Source organism: Pseudorca crassidens, chromosome 2 (assembly GCF_039906515.1).
Source record: "Pseudorca crassidens isolate mPseCra1 chromosome 2, mPseCra1.hap1, whole genome shotgun sequence".
Lineage (NCBI taxonomy): Eukaryota > Metazoa > Chordata > Mammalia > Artiodactyla > Delphinidae > Pseudorca > Pseudorca crassidens.
In genome coordinates, this window is record NC_090297.1 from 177031839 (window position 1) to 177045404 (window position 13566).

At 36.8% G+C, this 13566-nt stretch overlaps 1 protein-coding gene across 5 annotated transcripts in view; it reads right to left on the reverse strand.

Moving 5' to 3' along the window:
- The window catches only part of UCHL5 (ubiquitin C-terminal hydrolase L5), a 49682-nt gene that overhangs the window by 18151 nt on the left and 17965 nt on the right, over positions 1–13566 (reverse strand). For all 5 annotated transcript variants that reach the window (XR_010941491.1, XM_067729773.1, XM_067729772.1 and 2 more), the window contains exons 4-7: positions 7795–7920; positions 7651–7712; positions 7448–7578; positions 5999–6062 (exon numbers count right to left, since the gene is read on the reverse strand). Coding sequence is in view for 4 of the 5 variants with exons in the window: in XM_067729773.1 (XP_067585874.1) it covers positions 5999–6062; positions 7448–7578; positions 7651–7712; positions 7795–7920 (383 nt within the window). In the remaining variant the exon portion in view is untranslated. The remainder of the gene's footprint in view (positions 1–5998; positions 6063–7447; positions 7579–7650; positions 7713–7794; positions 7921–13566) is intronic.

Genomic DNA, 13566 nt, shown 5'->3' on the forward strand with positions numbered 1-13566 from the left:
GGGGAAAAAGTCTCATTCAATAAGTGTTGTTGGCAAAACTGGACAGCTACATGTAAAAGAATGAAACTAAACCATTTTCTCACACCATATATAAAAATAAACTCAAAATGGATTACAGACTTAAATGTTAGACCTGAAACCATAAAACTCCTAGAAGAAACATAGGCAGTAGGTCTTTCACATTGGTCTTAGCAATAATTTTTGGATCTGTCCCCTCGAGCAAGGGAAACAAAATAAAAAATAAACAAATGGACTACATCAAACTAAAAAGCTTTTGCACAGCAAAGGAAAGCACCAACAAAATGAAAAGGCTGCCTACTGAATGGGAGAAGATATTTGCAAATGATATATCTGATAACGGGTTAATATCCAAAATATATAAAGAGCTCACAATCCAGCAATTTCACTTCCAGGTATTTTTCCAAAGAAAACAAAAACACTAATTTGAAAAGATGTATGTGCCCCAATGTTCATAGCAGTATTATTTACAATAGCCAAGATATGAAAGCAACCTAAGTGTCCATTGACTGACGAATGGATAAAAAAGACGTTTTATATACACACAATGCAATATTACTTAGCCATATAAAAGAAGGAAATCTTTCCATCTGCAACAACATGGATGAAACTAGAGGGTATTATGTTAAGTGAAATAAGTAAGACAGAGAAAAACAAATATTATATGATTTCACTATAAAAAACAAAACAAATACAACCAAACAGAAACAAACTCAAACAAATTCAGATATAGAGAACAAACTAGTAGTTGAGTGGGGAATTGGCAGGGTAGGTGAAATACGTGAAGGGGATTAAGAGGTATAAACTACCATTTATAAAATAAATAAACAGGGATGTAACATTTAGCACAAGGAATATAGTCAATAATATTGTTATAACTTTGTATGATGCATAATCTATAAAAATATGTTGTACACCTGAAACTAATACAGTATTGGAAGTCAACTATACTTCAATATAAATTTATTTATTAATACTTTTGTCTATAGACAAATAAATAAGCTTTCATATATGAAAGGAAAAAAATCAGCTAAATTTCCATCAATCACAAATATATTATTAAATGTTTTAGTACCTCCTAGACATTTGAAATAATGTGTTTTCATCAGTTCTCATACTTTCACAAAAAATATGGTAACTATCAATTACCTTTTATCTCAATTAGAAAAAATAATTAAACTAAGACCTCACATTTGTTGAATTAATTTTACTGGCATCTTGATGGTATTAACTATATTCCTTACTATATAATTTTTTCCAAATCATGATTTTGTTTCTATTCTTAACTAATATATGTTTTACATTTCACTTGTACTTTTTTCATATACAAACATATAAATATTTATGTAATACGTTACAAATAATCTTTTGTAAAATTTCTGAATACTGTTTTATTTTCACTACTCTGATACCAATGAAACACCTTATAGTATAAGCTTGTTTATGGTAAGGATTGACATTGGAAAGATTATCCATAACATTATGCAAATGGCACTTAACCAGATGAAAACATGTAGAAAATGTAAGCCTGTTTTTGTATTAGTTCACCTGCAAGAGCTTCTCATAAATAGTTCTATTCACTGGAAAGAATATGGCCCAGTATAACTGTAGCACTTTGAACTATGTAAAAATGCTGTTTTTAAAACTCTGCTTATGGGACTTCAATTTCCCTATTCCTCCCAGTAAAAAATATCAAACTAAAAAAATCTAGACATATATTTTTTGAAAAATGAAAAAAATTAAAATTCTGAAGTGAAGAGAAGGCAGACATGCTAGGGAACCAGGACCCAAGAATGACAGTGGTGAAGTCTCTGGATTATCACTCTGCTGCGTATGTCCTGGCCTTGGAGTTAAAGGAGCCATCAATTGAGAAATGCCAACAGGCACAGACAAAAAAGCACCAATAGTCTGCTCTTTCTATCCAAACAGGAAAGGGGCAACCTCATGAGAAAACTCTGAGACAATAACCACTCTACCATACCCAAACACAACTGAAAAAAACTGGCCCAAACCCTACCAGCCAGCAAAGGCTGGGTAGGGAGCCTGGACTTCCACCCCCACCAGGCTGTAACAGGCACCTGGGGTGGTGTCAGAAAAGGCTGTGTAGGGAGCTAGGACTTTCATCCCTGCAAACAGTAATGACATCTATTTGCAGTGTCAGAGGAAACCAAGTGGGAAGCCAAATGCGAAGTCACTACCATCCAGGAGTAATGAAGCCCCCCTCCCAACTTTGGTATCAGTGGAGCCATGCAGAGAGCAATCACAAGGCACTGCTACTCCTCCCGGCCAGGGTAGTATCAGGGGAAGCCCTACTGGGGACCAGAACTCCCAACCCCTGCCCAGCAGTAACAAGGAACCCCTTCCCACCTCAGGTGTCAATGAAGACAGAGTGGGGAACCTGGACTTCTACTTCCAGCTGGCAGTAATGGGGTAGCATCCCTGATTTACCCTGCCAGAACAGTGCCCATAAAAACCAGCTAAAAGAGAAGTTTTAAATAAGATACAGAGTCTTATAATATAGTACTGAAAATGCCCAGGTTTCAATCAATAATCACTTGTCCTATTAAAAATCATGAAAACCTCAATTTGAATGAGAGACATTCAACAGACAGAGTGATGACAGATGTCCAAATTCACTGACAGAGACTTTAAAACAGCCATCATAAAAATGATCCAATGAACAATTATGAACACACTGGAAACAAAAAATAGAAAGCCTCAGGCTTCCCTGGTGGCGCAGTGGTTGAGAGTCCGCCTGCCGATGCAGGGGACACGGGTTCGTGCCCCGGTCCGGGAAGATTCCACATACCACGGAGCAGCTAGGCCCGTGAGCCATGGCCGCTGAGCCTGCGCGTCCGGAGCCTGTGCTCCACAACAGGAGAGGCCACAACAGTGAGAGGCCCGTGTACCGCAAAAAAAAAAAAAAAAAAGGTCTCAGCAAAGAAATAGAAGATATAAAGAAGAAACATGGAAATTTTACAACTGAAATATAAAATGATAAAAAAGCTGAATGGGTGAGTTCAACAGCAGAATGGAGGAGACAGAGGAAAGAATCAGTGAACTGAAAAGTAGAACAACAGAAATTACCCAACTGAACAAAGAAAACAGACTAAGAAAAATAAAGAGAGCCCCAGGGACCTGTGGGACTAAAGCAGGAGACATTTGTGTCATTGGAGTCCTGAAAGAGGGTGAGATTGAAAAAGTTCTCCAAGTTATAATGGCTAAAAACTTCCCATATTTGACAAGATATAAACGCACAGATTCAAGAAGCTGAGCAAAATCCAAATAGAATAAATGGACAGAAATCCACACCAAGACACATCATCCTCAAATATATGAAAACTAAAACCAAACCAAAAAAAAAAAGAATTTGAAACCAACAACAGGAGAAACACCACCATATCTATAGGGCAAAAACTGTTTGAACAACAGTGGATTTATCAGTAGAAACCATGGAGGCCAGAAGGGAGCGACATAACAATTTTCAGGTGCTAAAAGAAAAGACTATCAACACGGAATTCTATACACAGTGAAAATAACCTTCAGAAATAAAAGGGAAATCAAGACATTCTTAGATGAAGAAACACTAGGATTCTGTTGACAGCAGAACTACCCTAAAGGAATGGCTAAATGAAGTTTTCTAAACAGACAGGAAACGATAAAATTGAGTTCTGGAACATGAAGAAGAAAGAACAATGGAAAAAGTAAAAATATGGGTAAATACATTTTCCTTCTCTTAAGTTTTTAAAATTATGCTTCATGGTTAAAATAAAAATTATAATACTGTCTGATGGAGTCCTAAATGCATGTAGAGAAATTATTTAAGACAATTATAACAATGGACAGTAAAAGTACATAAAAGAAGGTAAGATTTCTACACTTCACTCAAATTGGTAAAATGTTAACACCAGTAGATTGGGATAAATTAGAGAAACCATTAGAAAAGCCATACAAGGAAATAAACTCAAAACCACTATAGATGTCTGAGTAACTCACAGAAAAACAGGAAAAGAAAAACAGAGAAACAAACAAAAAAACAGAACAAAGAGAAAAAATTTAAATGGCAGATTTAAACCATAAGACATTAATAATTACATATTAAATATACATTTCATTTTATACGTAATTTTATAAATCCATTACATTCAATGTAAATGGTCTCAATCCACCCAGTAAGACAGAAAATGGCAGAGTGGACTAAAAAATATGATTCAATATATGCTGTCTATATGAAATTCACTTCAAATACAATGACATAGGTAGGCTGAAAGTAAAAGGATGGAAAAAATATATCATGCATATATGAATCAAGACAAAGCAGAAGTGGCTATATTACTGTGAAATAAAGTAAACTTCAGAGCAAAGAAAATTACTAGAGAGAAATATTGCATAATGATATAAAGGTCAATCCACTAAAAAGAAATAGTGATCATAAATGTTTATGCAACGAACAAGAGACCTGCAGAATATGTAAGGGAAAAACTGATAAAACTTAAATTAGAAATAGCCAAATTCAAAACTGTGCCTATTTACAAATGACATGACCATCTATCAATATGTAGGAAATGTCAAGGAATTCACAAAACTTCTAAAGCTGGTGGGTGAGTTTAGCAAGGTTGAAGGATACAAGACAAAGAAAGAAAAAAAATCAACTTTATTTCTACACACTAACAATGATCACATGAAACAAAAAAGAAAATATAGTATCATTTGTAATCACTCAAAAGAATATGAAGTGCTTGGGTATAAATCTGACAAAATACATATGGAACTAGCATGCGGAAAACTACAAAATGCTGATGAAAGAAATTAAAGAAGATCCAAGTAAATGGATAGACATACCATGTTCATGGATTGGAAAAATCAATATAGTAAAAATGCCAATTCTCCTAAAATTGATGTTTGACACAATTCCTATCAAAATCCCAGAAAGAATTTTTGTAGATACAAGATTATACGAAAATTTACATAGAGGGCAGAGTATCTATAACAGCTAAAACAATTCTGAAGAAAAAGAATAAAGTCGGGGGCATCAGTCTACCTGATTTCAAGACTTACAATATAGCCACAGTCATCAAGACTCTGTAGTACTTGCAGACAGCAGACAAATAGATCAATGGAACAGAACAGTGAACCAGAAATAGACCCACACAAATATGCCCCACTGGATTTTTTTTTTACAAGGGTGCAGCAGCAGTTCAGAGGAGGAAGGATAGCCTTTTTAACAAATGGTGATAGACCAATTGGACAGAGGAAAAAAAAAATGAACCTTGACTTAACTTCACACCACACAAAAATTAACTCAAAATAGATCATAAACTTAAATGTAAAAAGTTATATAAACCTTTTAGAAAAAAAGGAGAAAATCTTTGGGATCTAGGGCTAGGCAAAGAATTGTTCGATTGGACAACAAAAATACAACTCACAGTGGGAAAGATTGACAAATTGGACTTCACTGGAATTAAGAGCTTTTGCTCTGTGAAAAACCATGTTGGGAGGAGGAGAGGATGCGCTATAGACTGGGAGAGAATATTTTCAGGCAACATGTCTGACAAAGGACTAGTGATAGCTAGAGTATGTAAAGAACTTCAAGGCTCGGGGCTTCCCTGGTGGTGCAGTGGTTGGGAGTCCGCCTGCCGATGCAGGGGACACTGGTTCGTGCCCCGATCCGGGAAGATCCCACATGCCGCGGAGCGGCTGGGCCCGTGAGCCATGGCCACTGAGCCTGCATGTCCAGAGCCTGTGCTCCGCAACAGGAGAGGCCACAACAGTGAGAGGTCTGAACTTCAAGGCTCAAGAGTCAAAAAAACAATCCAATTACAAAATAAACAAAAGGCATGATTTTCAACATTAGTCGCTAGGGAAATGCAGATTAAAACCACAATGAAATATCACTATCCACCTTTCATTTAAACAATGATAAAATAAAGGTTTAAAAACGAGAATATTAGTTATGCCAATAAGATTAGCTGAGATTTACTTTTGTATCCTTTTTTCTATGACTGGCCTCACTGCGCTGATCCAATCATCTTGATTGCATGCACCTAGGAAGAAATGTAAAAGCATTTATGTCAAATAAAATCAACATTAATATTATTTCAAAAGTTTGGTCCAAAATATCTTTTTATTAATATTTTGACAAATTCAGGATAGTAAAAAACCTTTTAGCATACCTATGTTAAGCTCCAACTCTTACTTTCTTAGTAATGGTAAGGGGAAACAGTATTATCATAATTTGCATTTCCACATTGTTGTGTCACTTAGTGGTACTAAACAAATGTTTGAGAAAATAATGAACTAGGGAATTATTTCATTAAAACTCACGACTCTGTGAGATAAGGATAACTACCTTCATTTTACAGATGATGAGACAGAGGGCTAAGAAAAACCAGCTCACATATTAGTAACAAAATAAGGATTCAATTCTTTTCTGACTCCCCACCATCATAACTACAGAAAAAGAAAATGAAATCCACACACAATGCAAAACAAATTTTACCCAGTTTTTTAATCCTCTTTTTTACCTAAATTTTAGTATAGCCACCAGTTGTATAGCAAAACTGGCTGTTCTGTTTTATATTTTATTTCCTTTATATCTCATGGATCTAATGAATAGAGAATGGCTAACCAGATAGAAGCCAAGAGAAAAAAATGCAGCAATCAGATCAACCCCCAAACCAGAGAAAATCAGCTTCTACAGAATTAAAAGAACATTCCACTAATTTTCTTTAAGAAACATAGAAAAATAAATATTTTTAAACATGTAAATCTGCATTAGATGAAGTATTAGTTCTAGACATGGGCATGGTCAATAAGAACAAGCAAAATGAATGTGTTAATTTTTTTTTTAATCTGAAAGTATAAAGTTTTATGGACAGCAGATAATATTAGATTCCATTAAAACAGGTTACACTGCACTTAAACCTAATTTAAAAAAAAGAAAACTTAATGAGGTAAAAATAAGGAGTTAAAATTCTTTTGTGGATCTATTAGTTCATTACTAGATCAGAACCACCTCATCCTCAATAACCATTTATCATTAGCTCAAGGTAGGAGATGGGGTGAGATCAGGACAAATCCACCCTTTGGCACAAAGGACAACACATTAATGCACTAGTTACATAGAAAAAAGTAGTTTTTAAAAGTTAACTGAAAAATTAAAAATAAATTATGTAATCTATGGGTTAAAAAAACTTTTCCTATAGAAAAAAAAACTAAAGGTCCCAATGCAACTACAGTAGTCAACATGTCCTAACTACCTATTACTTAATTTCATAAAGCAATGAAGAGCTTAAAGCCTGCATGGCATCACACCTCACAGTCACCTCCCCTTTCTAAACTTAAGCAGGACTAGGGCTAAACCAAAGGTGAACACCCAATCTTTTTTTCCTTATCAAAAGTGAAATACCAGGAATAGTAAACACATTACCTAAATCAATCGGTCCTTCTCTTAATCCATCTAATTCATACAGTCTTCCATTAACAGGAACATAACTGACAAAGTGAAAAGCATCTTCTTCTTTTGCTGATGTCTTTGCGTCAAATTCAAACATTTGCTGTCTACAGTGAAGAAAAAAACAGTGAGAGACAAAAAAACAGAGACAGTATTTATTTCACATAAAGTATCTTTACCTGGCGAAACTGTTGTGTACTTGTCGAATCACATCCGAATTACTCAGTGCCAAACCTTTCATCTGAAATAAGTTTTAAGAATAGCCTATTAAAATAAGAACCACCACAAACAGGGCATTTTAGGAATAATACGACTGTACTCACAGCTGCATCAAAGCTTTGTGAAAATTCTTTAAACTCTGATAATGTGTCTCCTAAATGGACATCTTGATGCGTACAGTTCAATAACACACTTACTATGGCTTGAGTAGCACAAGCATTATTAATTACCTGTAAAATATGAAAGCAAAAATATTATCAATTTGTTAAAAAAAACAGCTTTTAACTGGTGATGATGACCCCCAAAATATGAAAAAAAGTTTCCAAATTTTATTTCATATAGTGTTAGCATAAACATAATTATCATGATCAATTCCCAATCTAATCTATTTTCAGGAATTTGCTGCAATTCTGGAGCTGAAGATTCTAGGAAATCGAATAAATTAAATGAACTCATAATATCAGTGAAAACCAATCCAGTTAGGGTAACAAAACCAATCTTTCCTGGTCTAAAACATATATCTAATTAAACCAAAAGAGGTTGTCCTTCCCTCTTATTCACTTCCCCCTATGCTCATTTCTACCTATAAATATTCAACCCATATTTCAGTATCCAACGCAAGCTCCAACTCACCGATGTGGCTCTTAGAGAACTTATCCAACAACTCATATTACTTTCTTCCCTCATTTGAATTCCTAAAAACGTGTATATACTGTCTACATATTTTTCAATTCAATCTTTTTTTTTTTTAATTTTATTTATTTATGGTTGTGTTGGGTCTTCATTTCTGTGCGAGGGCTTTCTCTAGTTGTGGCAAGTGGGGGCCACTCTTCATCGCTGTGCGCGGGCCTCTCACTATTGTGGCCTCTCTTGTTGCGGAGCACAGGCTCCAGATGCGCAGGCTCAGTAATTGTGGCTCACGGGCCCAGTTGCTCCGCGGCATGTGGGATTTTCCCAGACCAGGGCTCGAACCCGTGTCCCCTGCATTGGTAGGCAGATTCTCAACCACTGAGCCACCAGGGAAGCCCCTCAATTCAATCTTTACAGCGCTGTCATCTAGCTATTAACTGTTTATTTAACAAGTTATGTGGACCTTACATTCTAGTGAGAGGAGAGAACATTTAGATAGCACCTACTATGTGTGGGTAATTTCCTAGGCATTTCACATGTATTAATTCTTTTAATCCTATCAATCAACAGCCTATGAAGAAGGAGTAATATTATTATCCTCATTTTACATTTGTGGAAGCTGAGGCACAAAGAGGTTAAGTAGCTTGTCCAAAGGGCACAGAGCTAAGCAAGAGGCAGGTGATCTGGTTCTAGAATTTTGTGTACTTAGCCACAACATGAGGCTGGCTCTGTACACGTATGTGGTCTCTCCAACAAGATTATAACCTACTTATGGACAAGGGCTTCTGCCACACTCCCTACAGCACCTACACAGGGCTGAGATCACAGAGGTGGAAAGAGTCTCAGATGATCACTTCGAACACCAGCAAGGTTAACTGTAGAGTTAAATTAAACTTGATAAACAATTTTTTATAATACAGTTTAGTCCTATCGCTATATTTCATTACAATATTATAATTAAATACCATTTTCCAAAAATGCTAATTCACTTATGATCTTACAATTTGGTAAATTATTTCTATCTTGCCTGATTTCAAAAGAAAATTTTTCTATTATCTTCCCTCATTAACTCTTATACTCCTGTACTTTTTTTTGCCAGACTTTTGAAGTCTTGTGAGTACCCACCAGTTCTTACATTTTTGACTGCAGTATGTTTGAGGAATTCCTTGATAAGGCTGCTTTCTCCATTAGAGAACACTGTCTTACTCCCAATTCTCAAACAGTGATACCACCACATTCTTGTAATTCCTCTTACAGTATTTTGTACTCAAAACTATCTTATGATTGACCGATTAAGGAAAAGTAACAGGAGATCTAGAATCCAATTAACATTGCTGCTGATTTCTTTTAATATGTATTCTGAGTCACAGTTCTTTAGTAAATAAACTTGGATGAAAATTTTTAATGATTAAAGGAGACATCATAAAGGTCGTTAACTAAAACAAGACTTAGTGCTCCCTTATCTTGGGCCAAAATTATCTGGAGATGGGTTGGTAGAAGCGAAGTTAGCAGAAGTTAAAATTTATACTCATTCACACATCCTTTCAAAATGATGACACATTAAAGATATAATATGTACCCAATTCTAGGCTAGATGCTGAGGCTATGGCAGAGAATACTATCAAACATTCCTATGATCTAAGGACTTCAAGTCTGTAACCTATCACTTTAGATTTTTTTCTCAAACTCATCAAATTGTACACACTAAACATGTGCAGTTTTTTTGTACACCAATTGTATTTCAATAAACCTGTTTTTTTTTTTAAAGGAAAAAAAGAAAAAAATCTCGTGGTTACTGATACTTCTCTTCCGGTGTTAATAAGGATTTACACTGTCATTTTGCATATGTGTGAAGAACAGTCATTACGGTGTGCATCAGTGTAAACATACCTCTTCAGGTTTTTAAATGAGTTAAGTGCCACCAAGTGGTTATGTTATAAATGGCACAGTGGTCCCCTTATCCTTGGGGGATATCTTCCAAGACTCCCAATGGATGCCTCAAACATGGATAGTATCAACCCCTATATATATCATGTTTTTCCCTATACTAACAGGCTGGTAGCACACATGAGGGACAAAGGGATGCATCCCATGTGGGACAGTAAAGGACAGAATGAGATTTCATCACACTATTCAGAATGGCACACAATTTAAAACTTACAGTTTATTTCTGGAATTTTCCATTTAATATTTCAGCCAGAGTTGACTGAAACCATGGAAAGTAAAACAGCAGGTAAGGGGGGAATACCGCACAGAATTACCAAAAAAAAAAAAAATTAAGACATTAAAAAGTGCACAGCCATTCATTCGTTCACATATTTATTACTGAGAACTCACTGTGTGCTAGACATTGTGATAAATACTGAATACACAGTGAACAAGAGACATGTGGTCCTTGTCCTCGTGAAACACTTAAAAACCACCTTATATACATCCATTTGGGAGAATTTTAACTTCATCTTTCTTCACAAAAAATTATTGCAGAATAAATTATATATATATAGTCCCCAACGAGAAGGGGATGAACAAGGAACAAATTAAGACGAGATGCTCAAGAGACAATGGACACACTGGTATGTTATCAGTATGCTTGTAATCAGAGCACGGGGTCATTGGTTACCTCGTAAATCAGTGCCTTTAAGCAATTAGGAGTTCACGCTAGGAGTAAGAGAGTTTTAATAGGAAATAACAGTAAATACAGTGATTCAGAAAGGTTCAGTTTAAGACAATTTACAGGAGAGACTGAAGGCAGCTAAAAACAAACAAGATCCACTGGGTTGCTACTCTAATGCTAGTATGAAATAATAAAGGGCAATAGATTAATGGAGCAGGACCCATTAAAAGCAGGAGCACCCAAATATGCGAGTCAGTATTCTAGGAGTCAGGAATATATTCAGGAATATATTCTAGGAATATAACTAAAAATAAAATCAGATTAAAAAGAATAAGGGGATAGTAATAACAACCATATAAAACAATTTTGTAAATTTAAGCTAAAATGCAGAAATTAAAAAAAAAATCTTACCAGAACTAAGTCAAGAAAAAATAAGTAGCCCAAATAAGTCTTTTAACTATTAAATTGAAGTGGTAGTTAAAAATATACTCACAAAGAAAATACCAGGCACAGATGGCTTTATAGGCCAATTCTATCAAAATTTGAAGAAAGAGACGATCTAAATTTTAGATGGTCTAAATTGTCCAAATTCTTCAGGACAGTAAGAAAAAGAGGAAATTCCAACTCAATTCATGAAGCAAGCACAACCCTAATACTAAAACTATTCAAAGCCATTACAAGAAAGGAAAATTAAGGCCATTTCATTCATAAATATAGATGTAGAAATTCTAAACACATATTACTGAATTAAATTCAACAGTGCATAAAAAGAGAATATGGGCTTACCTCAGATATGGAAGAATGACCAACTGGGCTTATCTCAGATATGGAAGAATGATTTAATATTAGAAAAATTCATAGACATAACTAACCATATTAACCTATTAAGAGGAAAAATAAACATGATCATCTCAATAGATGCAGAAAAGCATTTGAAAAATCTTAATCCTTCCATAATAAGGACACTTGCTAAATTATTAAAAGAATGTCCTTACCTGAATGTTAAGAAAAAACAATCTGAGATGGGAAATGGTAAAAAGCATTCCCTTTAAAATCACAACGATTTTACTGGAGGTCTTAACCAGTCAATAAGATAAGAAAAATAAATTAGAGACATAAGGATTCAAAATGAGGAGACAAAACTGCTTTGTTTGACATAGTAATTTAGATAGAACCCCCCCAAAACCAACAAATAACAGAGATAATAGAGGTTAGCAAGATGGCTAAATATAATATTAAGACATAAGAATGAATTACATTTTTTTATACCAGCAACAAACACCTAGAAAATGTAACTGAAGAAAAGATGATTTATAATTATAACAAAGAGATCAAGGAATTAAGATAAATCTAATAAAAGATGTAAAACCTCTAAAGAAAATTATGCAACATACAAAAGATAATAAAAGCATATCTAAAAATAAATAGATAAATAAAAGCAAATCTAAATAGAGATACATAATACATTTATGACTTAGTATCATGAAGATATAAATTCTCCCCAAATTGATACATATATTCAATGCTATTCCAGTCAAAAGTCCAAAAGAATTTTTCATACAATTTGATAAGATGACGTTGAAATTTATATGAAGAACATAGGGTCAAGAATAGCAAGGAGAATCACTTAAAAGTCAAAGCAGGAAGATGGCGGAAGAGTAAGACGCGGAGATCACCTTCCTCTCCACAGATACACCAGAAATACATCTACGCGTGGAACAACTCCTACTGAGCACCTACTGAACGCTGGCAGAAGACCTCAGACCTCCCAAAAGGCAAGGAACCCCCCACGTTCCTGGTTAGGGCAAAAGAAAAAACTAAACAGAGACAAAAGGATAGGGACGGGTCCTGCACCAGTGGGAGAGAGCTGTGAAGGAGGAAAAGTGTCCACACACTTGGAAACCCCTTCGCGGGCGGAGACTGCGGGAGGCGGAGTGGGGGAGCTTCGAAGCCGCGGAGGAGAGCACAGCCACAGGGGTGCGCAGGGCAAAGCGGAGACATTCCCGCACAGAGGATCGGGCCGACCGGCACTCACCAGCCGAGAGGCTTGTCTGCTCGCCCGCTGGGGCGGGCGGGACTGGGAGCTGAGGCTCCGGCTTTTGTCGGAGCGCCGGGAGAGGACTGAGGTTGGCGGCGTAAACACAGCCTGCAGGGCGTTGGTGCGCCGCGGCTGGCCGGGAGGGAGTGGGGGGGGGGGGGGGTCTGGACCTAACGAAGAGGCAAGAGACTTTTACGTCCCTCTTTGTTTCCTGGTGCACGAGGAGAGGGGATTAGGAACGCTGCTTGAGAGAGCTCCAGGGACGGGCGCGAGCCGCGGCTGGGAGTGCGGAGCCCAGAGACGGACATGGGACGCTAAGGCCGCTGCTGCCGCCGCCAGGAGGCCTGTGTGCGAACACAGGTCACTAGCCACACGCCCTTCCGGGGAGCCTGTGCAGCCCGCCACTGCCAGGGTCCCGGGATCCAGGGACGGCTCCCCCGGGAGAACGCACGGCGCGCCTCAGGCTGCAACGTCACGCCGGCCTCTGCCGCTGCAGATCCGCCCCGCACTCCGTGACCCTCCCTACCCCCCGGCCTGGGTGAGCCAGAGCCTCCGAATCAGCGGCTCCTTTAACTCCGTCCTGTCTGAGCAAAG